Genomic DNA, 15,817 nt, shown 5'->3' on the forward strand with positions numbered 1-15,817 from the left:
CATAATATATTATTAATTTATAATAACAATAAAAATAAAATTTTTATTATTAAAAAAATACCGCGTGGCAACTGAATCAGCAAAATAAAAGTAAAGCGCGTCTCCGGGGATGCGCTTTTTCACACGTAGCATCGAACTCAGTGTAAAACCAGGTAAAGCGCGTCCCCGGGGATGCGCCTTTGGCCACCTCAGCCGAAAGGGTGCCACTTCGAAAAATATAGAATAAACGGTACTAAAAAGAGAGATATTTGATTAAAGGGTGTCAGTGTGGTCAAATCACCGTGGATTGGGGTCGGTTTAGTCTAGTTTAGCTAAGATCTGGAAAATAGGTGTTTGGCCTTTTCTTTTTTGTGTGTTCTACGAGATGATTGTTGGGTTTAACATCAAAAAGGGAAAAAAAAGATATCTAAAGATTTGGGTTTTTAAGTACATTTTTGGGTGTTATCTAACGGGTAATTTTTGTATACACAGAATTTGATAGCTAGTCAAACTATATTAAGTTATTTACTAATTAATAAATTTCTGTTCATTTTTAATTTATAGAAATTTATTTTATCGATAAAAATTATCGATAGTTGATATAATAAAATAATATAATTAACAACAATGATTGTAGAACAAGGGAATTGAGAAAATCATCGCCATAAGTTATTTCGTAAAGAGTCAGAGATAACATCAACTAATAAAATGGAATGGAAGCCAAATTTAAATGAAGTATACCATATAACATATCAAAACAGAAAACGAAAGGAAATAGAAGAAGAAATAAGAAATGCAGTAGAAACAGAAGAATATTAGAGAAGAAACATAAGCGGAGAATAAATATGCCATGATGATATACAATAAATATGTCGTCTTCCCCATTTATTGGATGCAATCAGTTTCGGGCCAGCTTGCTTAGCTGCGGTGTTGTCATTTACAGTGACGTCGGCAGTGGCGCCTGCCTTCTCCACATGTAATCGGAACTTTGTATCGGGTTTGATCGTAGCAATATCATGTGCTTATTCTTCTTAAAGTTATCCATGTTGATTCTTTGTGATGAGGGGTGAGAGTGGTTGGGGACTTTGGGTGGTGTTGCATGTCTTTGATGGAAACTGGGTTCAAGTTTAATTGAATTTTACTTTCAAAGTTGAAGCTTAATTACAAATAAAGATTAAATTGTTGTAATAATCATGATTAAGCTTATTCATGTATTAATAAATTGAATTTCATTTGAGAAAAGAAACTGATATTAGTAATTACTTATGAACACGTTAAATCAAAGACATACACACAAGTTGGTGAAATGATTCACATGAAAGAACAAAAGGTGGACCCACTGGGTTCCTCAGCTTTGGATTTGATATCTACAGATTCCGCAACTCGTGAAGATTTCCCCCTAATTTTCTTGGCATTAGAATTCAGGTCCCCACCTTGATTTGAATTTCTAGGGGTTTGGGATCTTTTAAAGAATTTTCCCTCTTAATTGGAAGCAACTTATCATGTATGCACCAAGGGAAGCTAATGAAATGTTGTTCATCAGCCCCATCTCTGGATAAACCCCAAAAGCTAGGGTGATAGGTGACATGGTACCAAGCAGAAGCTTTTGCAAACTTATCTTCTGGGCTACTACTAACCTTCTCATTGAACCAACCTTTTGTTTCTTTTCTCAGTGATTTCACCGCTGCAATGATGTTCTCTAAATCTACCCTTCGATCGTAATATTTGGACAGTTTCAGGATGCATCCACTGATGATTTCGGCCTCGGTTTTTACCCCGAATCTAAGCATCAGGCTAGCTAGCTTATGATCATACAGACGCTTGTAATGCAAGGCGTCGTTGACATGAGCTAGATACCCTTCAAATTCCATGTCGGGGTCGTAGGAAAGTTTCGCTACCGATCTGGTGAAATGTTTAGCAGTACTGACCTCGGCTTCGATGCTTTTCACCTCGCGGTAGAGCCGACCGATCACAGACTGGGACTCATAGGTTAACCTGTCAGGCTTTTCCATGAAATCCGGGTATTCACTGATGCTTAAATGGTTGGGTATTTTGGCCGGAATACCAGTTTTAGGGTAGTCAACCGCTTTTGACGATAGCTTGGCGAGCGCAATGCATTGCTCGCTCATTGCCTTTGCTGGCTCCTTGTCGGCAAACACCGTGTGGGCATTAAAAATGACGCCCAAGCTGTCGTTGATTATGTAGTTAGTGAAATATTCTGCCACATCCTGCACATACAAGTGTATGCACTAAGTAATTTAGATTCTTCAAGATTTATACTGCATGTGTATCAGAAAATTTTAATATATATATACATACATACATACACATATACACACTCATATCGAACACTAACTCGAAACCCGAGAAATACAGACATGCTTCATGCAATGGTAGTATTAATGTTAATGATTTGAGCAAATACCTCCATGGTAACATCACGATCCAAAAATGCAGTTGGTTCAGGACGATAATCCATGGGCGGAAAGATGCAGGGAGGAATGAGATCTTCATCCCAAGAAACGAAATACAGATCGCCATCAAGATCACTGTCGGAGCATTCATTTGGATGGGGTCTGTTTGATCATGTAACCACTATCAGTAAAACAAGTATTTAGCAATCGAGAAAGTATGTTCCTTGGACTCTTTCGTTAGTTTAAAATATTCGTGTTCAACACATATTTAAACACGGATTCTCAAGTATTTTAAAAAAAAGTGCATTCGAGTATTGGAAAGTCATACCTAGGGCCTTTTTGAGGGAACACAATGCAATCCACCATGTGATGCAGGACCACAACATCCACAGCCTGTAGAACCCGTAGGTCTCCAGGGTGCAAACAAGGGTTTTTAGCAATTGCGACCTTCCCCTCGACGATATGGCAATTTTGATTTGATTGACGATCGTTGAATGTTAATAAGGTCTCACTGGAAGATTGCCTCGATTTAGAGTCGGAGTACTGCACAAAAACCTGACCATATTCGAGTGTCCCGGTTTCATCCAGACAGCCCATTAGAATCCCTCCTTTCTCAATCAAAATTCTTGTTCTTGTCCTCAAATCGAGCAGTTTTGAGGCACGAATCGTTCGTAACATCATTGAAAGGAACGGTTCAGAATCTGGTTTGTAACCGCACAGAATCATTTCTCTTAAGATTTTTACAAGTTCACCATGGCATATCCTATCCATTGCCTCCCTTGCCTTTTCTGGATCCACCAAAATTGCATCCAATTGAGCTAAAAACTCTTTCTGCTTCATCTCGAAAACATTATCCTTCGCCCCAAGAGTCGACATAAGGATGATTATTTGCCGGTTAAGGTAGCAAGGGTGAAGTTTGCTCCATGACGAAACATCAAGACTTGTAGAGTCCGCATCAAACTTTTGCATACTCTTTCTCAAGGATAATTTCGCCGAAGATGATGGATCGACAGCTACGACTCCTTTGTAACCGCCATACCGAATTTGAAATGCCGATGGTGTGTTTCTCAATCCACATTTCCTAGCCACTTCCTCGGCTAGTTTAGCCGATATTTTCCCAATGCCATCAGAGAAATTATACTTAGTGTCATTATTGATTTCAACTTCTATATCGGGAATTATTTCAATTTCGTTCTGGTTCACTTGAAAGGTTTCCCTAGATGAACTTAGAGATTGGCCTAATCTGGCTGCATATTTGGCCACATTCCTTATGACATGGATATGACCCATTTTCTCTCGTATCCCCTCAGCAGTAAGCCCAGGCTTTGAGGAAAACATCCAAATGGAGTTCTCTCTTAATTGACTTGTCGAACAAGCAAGAAACTCGAATTTCTTGTCCCCAATAAGTATACCATTTCTTAGAGTCGACAATATCCTCTGATATATCCGAGTAGGTTTTCCATCAGTAACCGATGTGCTGGAAGACAAATCAGACGAATGTATCTTTCCAAGCTCCTCGTCAACAAAAGAAACTCGAAGAAAATTGTCAATATCTTTGATATAATTTCGAAGAACACGATTGGAGAGATTGATATCTGGACCGCTGAAATAAACCTTAGAAGGTGTCACTTGAATTCTTCTTACGGCTACCAACCCTTCAGGAAGAACGGAAGGTCTAGGAGGCTTGTTGCGGTATTCTTTGTATTGTTCATTCAGCCATTTAACAGGCTCATAGAAACAGTCTTTGAGGCTGAACATTTTCTCCAGCGCATGTTCGATGAACACGGTATCGATCCGATTGGGATCAACAGACTCGAAGAACCGGGAATCGAGTGCCGTGGGAGGAAGAAAACCGTTTTGGACCAAAGAATTGACTTTGAACAAGATATTGTAGGGTATGTGAATGGTTGTAGGTGGGTTTATGATGGGAACGAGATCAGTGTTAGATGAAAAGGTTGATCCTTCCTGGAGCAGGAAATGGTCTTCTACTTTCTTGTAGAACAAACTGGGATCGAACTTGGGGAGTTGAACTGATCGAGGAATCTCCAAACATATTGCAGAAGATTGGCCAATGCAATTGCCTGGTGTGAAATCCACTTCCCTAACCCACTGTTCATCCTTTGCAACTTCCCTTGAGGTGCTCAGAGCTGATGGATCTCTCTCATAGATCCGAGGGGCTCCGAGTAGCTAGATTGTAAGATACAATGAAGTCAATAATCATATTTATTTTTATTTAAATCTAATGAGTTTTACTTCTAGTTTTAAAATATGTTGAATACAATAAATACGAAAATGGAATTATTTTTATTAAAAGTTTACATTTTAAATAACTTTGTCTTTTTTATTAAATTTTTTATATTCGAAACTATCTAAAATAATACAAACTATTATACTGATAAGATTAAAGTAATAAAATAATTTAAAAAAATAATAATAATACTATTATTAAGCAATGCAATTATACAAACTAGTATAAAATTTTAACTTTATAAACTCAAAATTGTAAATTAATAATTTTAAAAAATTCAATATTTAATGTTAGCAAACAATATAATTATATTTATACTCCATACTTCATTCTTAGGAACATATACCGTAAATTCTTTATAAGAAAAAATAAAAATCGAGGAATAAGTCAGATTGTAGCCTTTATAACTATCCAATTTTTATTTTAGTACTTAGTTTTTTTTATTAAATTTGTCTATTTATTAAATTAGTATCTATTTTTTGGCCCACACTATAAAATGATGAGAAATTGTAATATATATAAATATATAAATTTGTAAAATTTAAAAAAATATTAAAATCATTTTTAACAAATTACCGGTATCATAAAAATAAACAAATTCAGTTACTAATGTAGATAAAAAAGTTTAGTAATCAGTATAGAAAAAATGAATAAGTCTATTCACGAAAACATTTGTAAAGTATTATTCATATTCAACCATAAGGCAAAAGAACATGGATCCAAATTAAAGCAATTAGTTTGAAACATACCTGAATAACGAGACATTTATTTGTTTGATCAGGCAGATAATGCAACACAATCCGCCAAACATTGTCATTGAACAGTTCGAGCTTGTAATCCATTGAATTGTAAGACAGAAAGAAGTATAATTTGTCCATTTTTGGACCATATTTGAAAGAGACGTGAGGTTGGTTCCAAAGAATGGAAAACTTGCCTCCGGACACCGGATAACCGAAATGCAACATCAAATCGTCGATACTGACGAGATCGAATTTGGGCTTGGGTTGTGGGATAATGTCAAGTTTCATCGGCCATGCTCTCAAATAAGAATCGTTGTGCCATAGTGCTCGGCTAGCTGTCCATGACAAGATTCTGTCGACATCGTCCTCGTTTTTTAACTGGACTTTGGCGTGTGCTCTGCCGCCTTCTCTTTGCCCTACTTTCACCGCTGCCACGCTTCCTTCACCGGTGTAATTCTCCACGAAGTGCTTCACTTCCTCCACTGTCACGGCTGAACCAAACCCGAACAACTTAATTGTCTTCCCCATTCTCCTTCCAACTCTATTTTCACATTCAAAATTCAATTATCTTTGATATTCCAATATCATTTCAAATAAAGACCATATACTAATATTTCATTCAACCAATCATTCATAATTATCTTTAGCTTAAATTCTATTAGTAAAAACTAAATCAAGTTTATAGTTATATACTATTAACTATATACGTTATTTGAACTTTTTACTTTGAATCAATACTTATACATATTATAGTATTTAAATATTTGACTCTGTATATAATTTACGATTGTGTTTAACTTTATTTTTATTTTTAACACATTTAAATTTAAAAATTTGATCTTTCATTAATCTAATTTATAATTTATTGATAAAAGATATCATTTTAATAATTAATATTAAGCTCTGAATCTAATTTTTGAATACCCTCACCCTTTTTCCTTATCAATAGATAAATAAAATCTTTATATTTTATGTATTTTAAATTATAAATTTAAGAAACATATATAATGTCTATATCTAAAATAACATACATTATAAATTACAACTTCTGATATATTTGTACGAATAAAATATTAATTATCTCTATATAACTATCATCTATGAGCCTCTGACTAATAAATTTGATGATCAAAATCAAATGGAGTTAAAGAAAATATAAAAGCAATTTCAATTTCAAATAAAAAATATAACAAAAAAAAAAGAAATAGAGGAAAACAAGTCAGCCAATATGAATTGAAAAGAAAAAAAAATACAACGAGAATCAGTTATAACAAAGGAATAAAAGAAGAAGGAAAAACTCACCAAACTGACAAAGAGATATTGAAGTAGAAGAATTACGAGAAGAACCAAAATACGGAGAAAGAGAAGAACTCAAAGAGATCAAAACATAAAAAAAATTCATAAAAAATTTGAAAAACAAAGAAAAATCAATTATAGTAAAAGGAGAGAGACTTACCAGACTTGGAAAGAGAGAGATATCAGAACGAATTATGGGAAGATTTAAGAACACAAAGAAAGAAAAGGGTTGAAAGAAATCATTAGAACAATGAAAAAAAGTGAAGATAAGAGAATCAATAAGGTTTACGAGATTTTGGAGGATTAAAATCAAAGAACTGAAAACATAGAGATAAGATGAAATTGTGGCGCCAAGAAATTTATATTAAAGTAAAGATGGAAGGGAAGGTTTCTGGAGGTTCTATGCTTCGGTTTGTTTGGTTAATATTAGAATGTTTTGCTGGTGTCATGGAATATGTCGTCATGCTCCCTGGGTACTGCTCACCTCAATTATTATTATAATATTTGGATTTATTATTTGAGTGGAATTTGGTCAAATTCTAATACTCCATTATCATTTCTAAAGTTACGTATTCAGCCCCTATATTATAATTCGATAATTTCTACTCCTATATTTTTCAAATTTTGAAGTTTAAGTCCTGAACCACTAAATTTGTTAAATCAGGTAATGATCAGTAATATTCGGAAGTAATAGATTTAATTATTGTTAATTGATTCGATCATATTTATTACAATTATGTAAAATTGCTTAGATAACAAGAATTCCATCGCAAATTCGGTGATTCTTTACCAAGGATGAAAATTATGCTTTTGTTTTGAGACTCGAATTTTACATTGCTTCGCTTCATTAACTTGATTACTAAAAATTCGGCCAAACTTGGGCAACAAGTTAGTGGATTTCTCAGTCAAATGTTTGCCTTGCCATCAAGCTACACTTATCCCATTGCATCGGACTGACGCCACTCGATAACAGACTTTTGTCTGTAAAAACCCGGCAGCAGGAGCTGAGTCACTCGATGAAGCGACACAAGTCGTCGTTGTAGGAGCTCCAGTTCTCTGAACCATTAGCGGAGGCTTGTTTTCTCCATGCATGAGCTGTGAAGGAGAGGTTAGGTTGACAGTAATTTTAGACAAATTCGTAAACATAAACAAATAATTTCTTATAATTAAAATATAATTACTATTCGGTATATTGATAACAGTGTTTTGTTTTTCGCAGACGGTACCCCATACGTATTAAATAACTAAGGCACATGGTTTAATGGTGGGTGGATTAAGGTAGCTTATGCAGAAAAGTACTCGAGCACTATTATCCATTATTATATAATACAAACGAAATATAGATGAAATATATCAAAAATCATTGGACAATTACCGTTTGATCAATAAAATTATAAAATAATTATCATACTATTAAAAAATAATCACTACGGTATTATAATAACTTATAAAAAATTAATACTCATTTTTTGAAAAAATACCAACTTTTTAAATTGACTTAAATCTTACTATTACTTGTGATTTTTTTTTCTCAATGACATTGTCTAAGATGATTTCGCTCCTTGTTCCGCCGTCCATCGGCTTGCCAGGGACCACCTCCCCTTCTTTGATCCAGGGTTTGAGTTGGATATCGAATGGTCTGCTGATGAGCAGTGTGTGTTGGAAGACGGCCTTCAAAAAGATTTTTCTTTTTAGTCAAAATTCTAAGGGCTGACCAAGTAAAGTAGAGTTTGGTTCACATCAAAGAGGCTTAGAATGGTAGGTTTTTGTTGTATCAACAAGTCAAACCTTCATGAACTTGGCTCTTATATATTGTTCAAAGTGCCAACAATTGAAATCTCAATCCTTTGTTTTTTTTAGTGAAAATAAATTTCATCTTCCATCTCTCAACTGATCTCTATATATCGATTCTGTAATATCGAGCATCAACACACATCAACCTGTTGCAGAATACGGCTATCGGATAGAGCAAAATCGCAACTGATAATTTGAGAAAATAAAGATGAAGATGAAGATAAAGAAGAGACAAATTTTACGTGGAAAACCCCTAAATAATATAGAGTAAAAACCACGGGCAACGGTAGAAGAATTTCACTATGAGAAAATAGGAATTACAACTTCTCTCGATCTAACAAGGAGAAAACAGTAACAATTCTCTCTTGATAAAAAGGAGAAAGCAACTCTCAAGAAAACTCTCTAAATTCTCTAGTATTGAGAGAAAGCTAGAATGATTTGGGATGGTTTTTAAGCTAAATGGGTTAGGGTATTTATAGTTGAAGCTTAAGGAGTAATATTGTAAATACCCTAAAGTTCAAGAACTAAATGTGCAATTTTACCATAAAAAATTTTCAACAATTTCGATTGCTTTTGCACCGAAAATCATAGCCATTCACCGAAAGTGTCCAAGTTGGCCAAACTTTTGACTTTTCAACAATCTCCCACTTGAAGATTTGATTTGAACAATCATATCTTCACACCATTCTTTTTACCTTGTACCTTCATGTTGCTTACATTTCTAACATGCCACAAGAGGATCGACACTAAGTAAATTTATCAGCATTGATCGCCTTCGTCATGAAATCTGCTATGTTGTCTTTGGTATGGATCTTCTGCATATCTACCGTCCTTCTTCCACCTTTTCACGAATGAAATGGTACTGAACTCGTATGTGTTTTATCCTTGAATGAAATGTTTGATTCCTTGCTAAATTCAAGGCGCTTTGACTGTCACTAAATAGAGAGACATACTTTTGATTGTTCCCAAGCTCCTCCAATAGCATCTTCAACCAAATTGCTTCTTTACTGGCTTGTGTAGCTGCTACATATTCTGCCTCTGTTATGGACGTAGCCACAACTGACTGCAATTTTGAAACCCATCTTATAGCTCCACCAACAACTTTGAACACATATCCTGTAGTAGATTTGCTTTTATCCAAATCCCCTGCATAGTCAGAATTTACATACCCATTAATAAGTAAGTTTGATCCTCCGTAACATAATGCAATATTTGAGGTCACTTTGATGTATCTCAGGATCCTCTTTACTGTATTCCACTACTCTTTGCATGGATTCTCTATGTACCGTCTAACCACTCCCACTGCTTGTGCAATGTCTGCTCTTGTGCATATCATGGCGAACATTAAACTTCATACTGCCGATGCATACGATACTCGAGACATCTCCATCACCTCTTCTTCACTGCTAGGACTCATACTAGAGGATAATTTGAAGTTAGTAAGAAGAGGGGTAGAAATTGGCTTACAATCTTGCATGTTGAATCGTGACAAGATCTTCTTCAAGTAATTCTTTTGTGAAAGCCAAATCTTTATATTACTTCTGTCTGGGTGAATTTGCATCCCCATAATCTTGTTTGCTGATCTCAAGTCCTTCATTTCAAATTGCCTAGCCAGTTGAGCCTTCAATTCTTTAATATGATCTTTGTTGGGTCCTGCAACCAACATGTCATCCATATACAACAACAATATAACAAAATCGTTATCACCAAACCTCTTGAAATAAGCACAAGGGTCTGCATTAAGTCTGTTGTATCCAAGGTACATAACAAAGGAATAAAATCTGTTATACCAACACCTCGGCGTCTGCTTTGGACCGTACAAAGATTTGTTCAACCTGCAAACCAAGTTCTTCTTTTCTTCTTCTTCAAAACCTTCAGACTGGAGCATGTAAATTTCTTCTTCAAGATTTACATGAAGAAAAGTTGTTTTAATATCTAGTTGCTCTAGATGTAAGTTCAATGTATCACACATTGCCAAGACTACTCAAACTGTTGTTAGTCAAACCATGGGAGAAAAGATTTCATTGAAATCAATACATTCTTTTTTAGAATATCCTTTGACCACCAGTCTTGCATGATACCTCTCAACTTGATCGTCAGAATTTCACTTGATTTTGAAGACCCATTTGTTACAAATTGATTTCCTTCCTTGTGGTAGTGGTACAAGGTCCCATGTATTATTTTTCTGAAGGGCTTCGATTTCTTCTTGCATCTTCATCATCCACAGTGAAGCATCTGAGTTGTTTATTGCCTCCTGGTACGTTGATGGCTCACCTTCTTCTATTAAAAGACAGTATGCAATATTTCATTCTATAACATAATCTGAGTGCCAATTGGGACGTCTCCTCACACGATCTGATTGACGAATTGTTGGAGCTTCATAACTCTATGGTTCTTGTTCATCATGTATTGGTTCTTCTTTAGAAGAATCTCCTTGTTCAACCTCCTTTTCCACATATATCTATGTAGTCTCTAACTTTTCAGCGCTACCATCTTCTTCTTTTCTTTTTAGTTTATCTTCTACAAAGATAACATCCCTGCTGATGATCACTTTGCGGACAGTGGGATCCCACAAGTGATACCCCTTTACATCATCAGCAAACCCCAAGAATTTACATTTCCTAGATTTTGGATCCAACTTTGAATTTTCTTGGGAGTTGTACATCATGTACACTATACTTCCAAATACATGGAGGTTTGAATAATCAGCTGGTTTACTAGTCCACATCTCCATTGGAGTCTTCAGCTCTATTACAGTTGATGGAGCTTGATTCACCAAATAACAGGCGATATTGACTGCTTCTGCCCAAATTGATTTTTCTAGATCTGCAACCGTCAATATTGCTCTTGTTCTTTCTAACAAGGTTCTGTTCATCCACTTTGCCACTCCATTTTGGTGAGGAGTGGTCGCCACTGTGAACTATCTTTTTATGTATTCTTTCCTGCAAAGGTTATCAAATTCTTCACTTGTGTATTCTCCTCCATGATCTGTTATGAAACACTTGATCTTATTTCCAGAATCAAGTTTCACCCGTGCTTTGAAGTTTTTGAAAGTTGAAAACACGTATGACTTCTTCTTAATAGGGTACACCCAACATCTCCTGGAGTAGTCATCAATAAATGAGACAAAGTATTTTGCTCCGCCTAGGGATGTAACTGGTGTTTGCCATACGTCAGAATGATCCAATTCTAGAACACTTTTGCCTCTAGAATTTAACGTGTTGAATTTTAATCGGTACTACTTACTTGTTATACAATGCTCACACAAAGTAATTGATACCTTTATTAACCCTGGAAGTAGTTTTTGCTCCACGAGGACTTTCATTCCTTGTTCTGACACGTGTCCAAGTTTATGATACCATAGCATTGCAGAATCTGAACTATATGAGGCAACAGAGGCTTCTGCTTCTAGTAAAGTCTCTCCCTTCAGCATGTACAAATTTGTTGCTACATCACCATAAACGCTCTACAGAACACCTTCATGATTCCTTTTCGTGTTTCAAACTTGCTTGCATTATTATCCAATAATCCATAGGATAATAAATTTTTCTTCAAGCCTTTCACGTGCTGCACATCTCGAACAACTTTAATTGTTCCATCATACATCTTTAATTTGATGGTTCCCACGTCAATGATCTCTAAGGCGTTATCATTGCAACTATACACAGATCCTCCTAAGACAGCTTCATAATGATGGAACTGTTCTTTTCTTGAGGTCATGTGATTTGTTTCTCCCAAATCAATGAGCCATATATCTGTAAATCTCTTTCTGTCTTCCATGATGGTTGACACTTCACAACATAGAGCATCTCCATCATCTGAAGTGTTTGTGGTATTGCCTTGTGGATTGGAGTTTTTACTTAGACTCCAACAATCCTTCTTCAAGTGACCATTCTTTCCACAGTTGTAGCACTTTAAATTCTATTTGCTTCTCGACTTTGATCTACCATGTTTGTGATTGTTGTTTTGGCCACGTTCTATTGATCTCTCTCTCATCGTTGTCAACGCTTCTGTTTGTTGTAGATTTACTTGTCTTTCTTCCTTGTTCCTAAGCCGATTTTCTTCTTGTAGAACAGCAGCTGCAACGTCATCGAAGAGTAGACTGGTGACATTAATGTTTGTCAAGTTGATGATGAATTGATCATACGAATACGATACACTTTGAAGTAGAAGTTGAGCACGTTCTTGTTCTCCTATTGTACATCTTAAGGATGTAAGCTAAGAAAATAAAGTGTTCAACGTGTTTAAGTGATCTGTCACTAAAGTAGATTCTGGCATCCAGAGAGTGTACAATTTCCTCTTAAGGAAAATTTTATTGTGTAACGATGTGGCCTCGTACAGTTTGGTGTGATGATCCCATATCTCCTTAGTTGTCTTCTTCTCCTCGATGCTTGACAATACTTCATCTGTTAAAGCTAGATGAAAGTTTGTCATAGTATTTTCGTCCATTTCGATCCATTTAGGGGGTGTTTGGTTCAAGGATTGTGGGATTCCCATGGGATGGGAATCCCACATTCCCATGTTTGGTTGGCCGGGAATCTCATTCCCGGTAATGTTTTATTACCAATAGTAGATTTTTTGGGGTATATTACCGGGAATGTCATTACCTCCCTTTCCTTAGGTATTGTAACATTACCGGCGTTTTGGACTAAAATGCCCTTAAATTTTTTTTTTCAAAAATATCCTTCTTCTGTCATTGAATAATAAAAATTCTACGAAGGTTAAATTAAAAATTTATCCTTAAATTATTTTAGATTTACAAAAAAAAGTCTATAATTAAAATTTTATATGAAGTTCAGGGGTTAAAAAAATTTACCCTTTCATTAAATCTTTTTTATATTTTTATTTTTGTAAAAAAATTATATAAATATTATGAATTTAATTTTTTAAAGAAAATATATAAATATTTTACAATTTGTAATATTATACAAATATATAATAAGGATAATTTGGTCAATATACATTCCAATAATCTTTTATTCCTTTAACCAAACATGGTAATCTTACATTCCTGCTAAACCAACCAAACACAAAATACGACATTCTCAGTAATCCTATTCCCTGGTAATCTTTTATTCCCACTGATAATCTTACATTCTGTGAACCAAACGCATCCTTATTGTCATTTGTGAAATCTACCGGCCTTTCACTGATAGCTGCTAGACAACCGTCTTTCCTCAGGATAGTTTTCATCTTCAATTTCCACAATGAGAAATTTATCCCATTAAACTTTTCAATATCAAATTTCGTTGCCATAGCTTCTATTACGGATAGCTCCCACTATTTCACTATCGTGAATAGTTCTCTGTAACCTTCAAAGAATAGGTAATACCTTCTTACTTTCTTATGTTGGAGGATCTACCTTTTCTTGGTAACCACAAAGACAATAAGTAGATATTACACACTCTAATCTGGCTCTTGATACCAATTTGTTGAAAACATTTTTATTTTCGATATAACAAATTAAGTGTTATTGAATTTTAAGATTTTAAAATATATTCGAATAAATTATTCGAATATCAAAAATATTACTCCAAGTTTTTCAAAGGTCAATTTCAAATCCTTACTAAAGTGTAAAATTGTGTTTTAAACATAAAATATTTTTGAAACAATTTTTACAAAGTATTTCAAACCATAATCGGGCCAAAAATAATTTTTACAAAGGGATGTACCGATACTCTCTTGAATGCATCGATACACACCAACATCAATGTATTTTATGTACCGATATACTCTTGAATGCATCGATACACACCAACATCGAATGCATTTTATGTACCGATACACAGCTGATGCATCAATACACTCCTGGCTCCGAGAAACATCAAATGTAATTAGTGTACCGATCCACCCCAAGTGTACTGATACACTAGGTCAACTAACGGTCGAAATATTTGAATTTTACACTAAGTGTACCGATACACCTTGAGAGTGTACCGATACACCTACGCTCCTAATTGATTTTTTAAATGATAATTACACCATAACGGCTCTATTGACTTCACTAATGATCCCCAACGTTCATAAGTGATCTAAGGTGTATTTAAATAAGCTCAGAAGCCATTGATCAATAACAATTAAGAAGAGAAGCTAGAGAATCAAAGAGAAAGCATCAAACCTTATTGCTTGAGCATTTCAAGCCTATTTTCCATTCAATATTCATTTTACTTTCAAGAACATTATTTGTGCTCAATTGTATTATTCTTTAGTATTCTTTATTTATTCTAGAATTGTGCAAACATCTTACCTTGTAAGGTTTTTCTGTAAGTTTGCGAAATTTGTATTATTCTCTTTGGGAGAGAGTGTTCTCAAGAATTTGGGGTATAATTCTTGAGGGAGTTGTAAGGTTACTCTTTGTCCTCAAAAGAAAGAACAAATAAGTGAATTTGTTGAAAAATCCTTAGCGTGGATAGCTAAGGTAGTGGATGTAGACTTTGGTTTAGAAAGTCGAACCACTCTAAATCGCTGTGCAAATATTTTCAATTTTCTGCAAAAGCTTCCACCAAAATTTTTATTGTCAATTCACCCCCTCTTGGCCGATTCGTCGATCGATTAACTCAACAATTGGTATCAGAGCTATACTCATTTGAAGGTTTAACCATCTATTGAGTCGATTCATGAAGAGTTATATTGATATTCAAGTCATCAATGACCTCCACTTCAAACTTCGACTTCGGTCTTGATTCAATGCCCGTCAACAAGTCTCCTTTCTTCAATGGAGCAAATTATGCTTATTGGAAGAATATAATGAGGTACTTCATTCAAGCAAGTGACATGGGAGCATGGAATATCGTGGAAGACGGATACATCATACCTTCCACTCATTCAAGATTGTGGAGTGAAGAAGAGACAAGAATGTTCCAGCTCAACTCAAATGTTATCCATATTATATTTTGTGCTCTTGGACCAGATGAATACGGGAGAGTTTCATCTTGTACAAATGCCAATGAGATATGAGATAAACTACAAGTCACTCATGAAGGCACAAACGAGGTAAAAGAATCTAAAATTAGTCTTATAACTCATAGCTATGAAAATTTCAAGATGAAACCGGATAAAGATATCAAAGCTATGACAGATAGATTTTCTGTGATTGTCAATGGTCTCAAATTATATGGAGAGATCATTCTAAACGAGAAGCTTGTGAGGAAGTTAATTTATTCTCTTCCTAAAGCTTGGCAATCGAAAAAGACGACGACCATTGAAGCTAAAAACCTAAAGTCTCTAACTCTCGATGAAATCATCGGTTCTCTCCTCATGCATTAAATGATGATTCAAGATGAGGTAGACCTCGAGAAGAAGGACGAGACAAAGAAGGAGACGACGAAGAAGAAGAAGAAAAACGT

At 35.0% G+C, this 15,817-nt stretch overlaps 1 protein-coding gene across 1 annotated transcript; it reads right to left on the minus strand.

Annotated features, from left to right (window-relative positions):
* Nucleotides 1-1,400: 1,400 nt before the first annotated feature.
* Nucleotides 1,401-5,915, minus strand: LOC120197343 (probable RNA-dependent RNA polymerase 1). Its single transcript, XM_039198905.1, has 4 exons — nucleotides 5,391-5,915; nucleotides 2,722-4,580; nucleotides 2,405-2,555; nucleotides 1,401-2,207 (listed from the first exon to the last, which is right to left on the minus strand). The coding sequence occupies exons 1-4, from the start codon at nucleotides 5,907-5,909 to the stop codon at nucleotides 1,401-1,403; spliced, it is 3,336 nt and encodes a 1,111-aa protein (XP_039054836.1). The 5' UTR covers nucleotides 5,910-5,915.
* Nucleotides 5,916-15,817: the final 9,902 nt, after the last annotated feature.

The sequence above is a fragment of the Hibiscus syriacus genome, unplaced genomic scaffold (assembly GCF_006381635.1).
Source record: "Hibiscus syriacus cultivar Baekdansim isolate YM2019G1 unplaced genomic scaffold, ASM638163v2 tig00117048_pilon, whole genome shotgun sequence".
In the NCBI taxonomy this organism is placed as follows: domain Eukaryota; kingdom Viridiplantae; phylum Streptophyta; class Magnoliopsida; order Malvales; family Malvaceae; genus Hibiscus; species Hibiscus syriacus.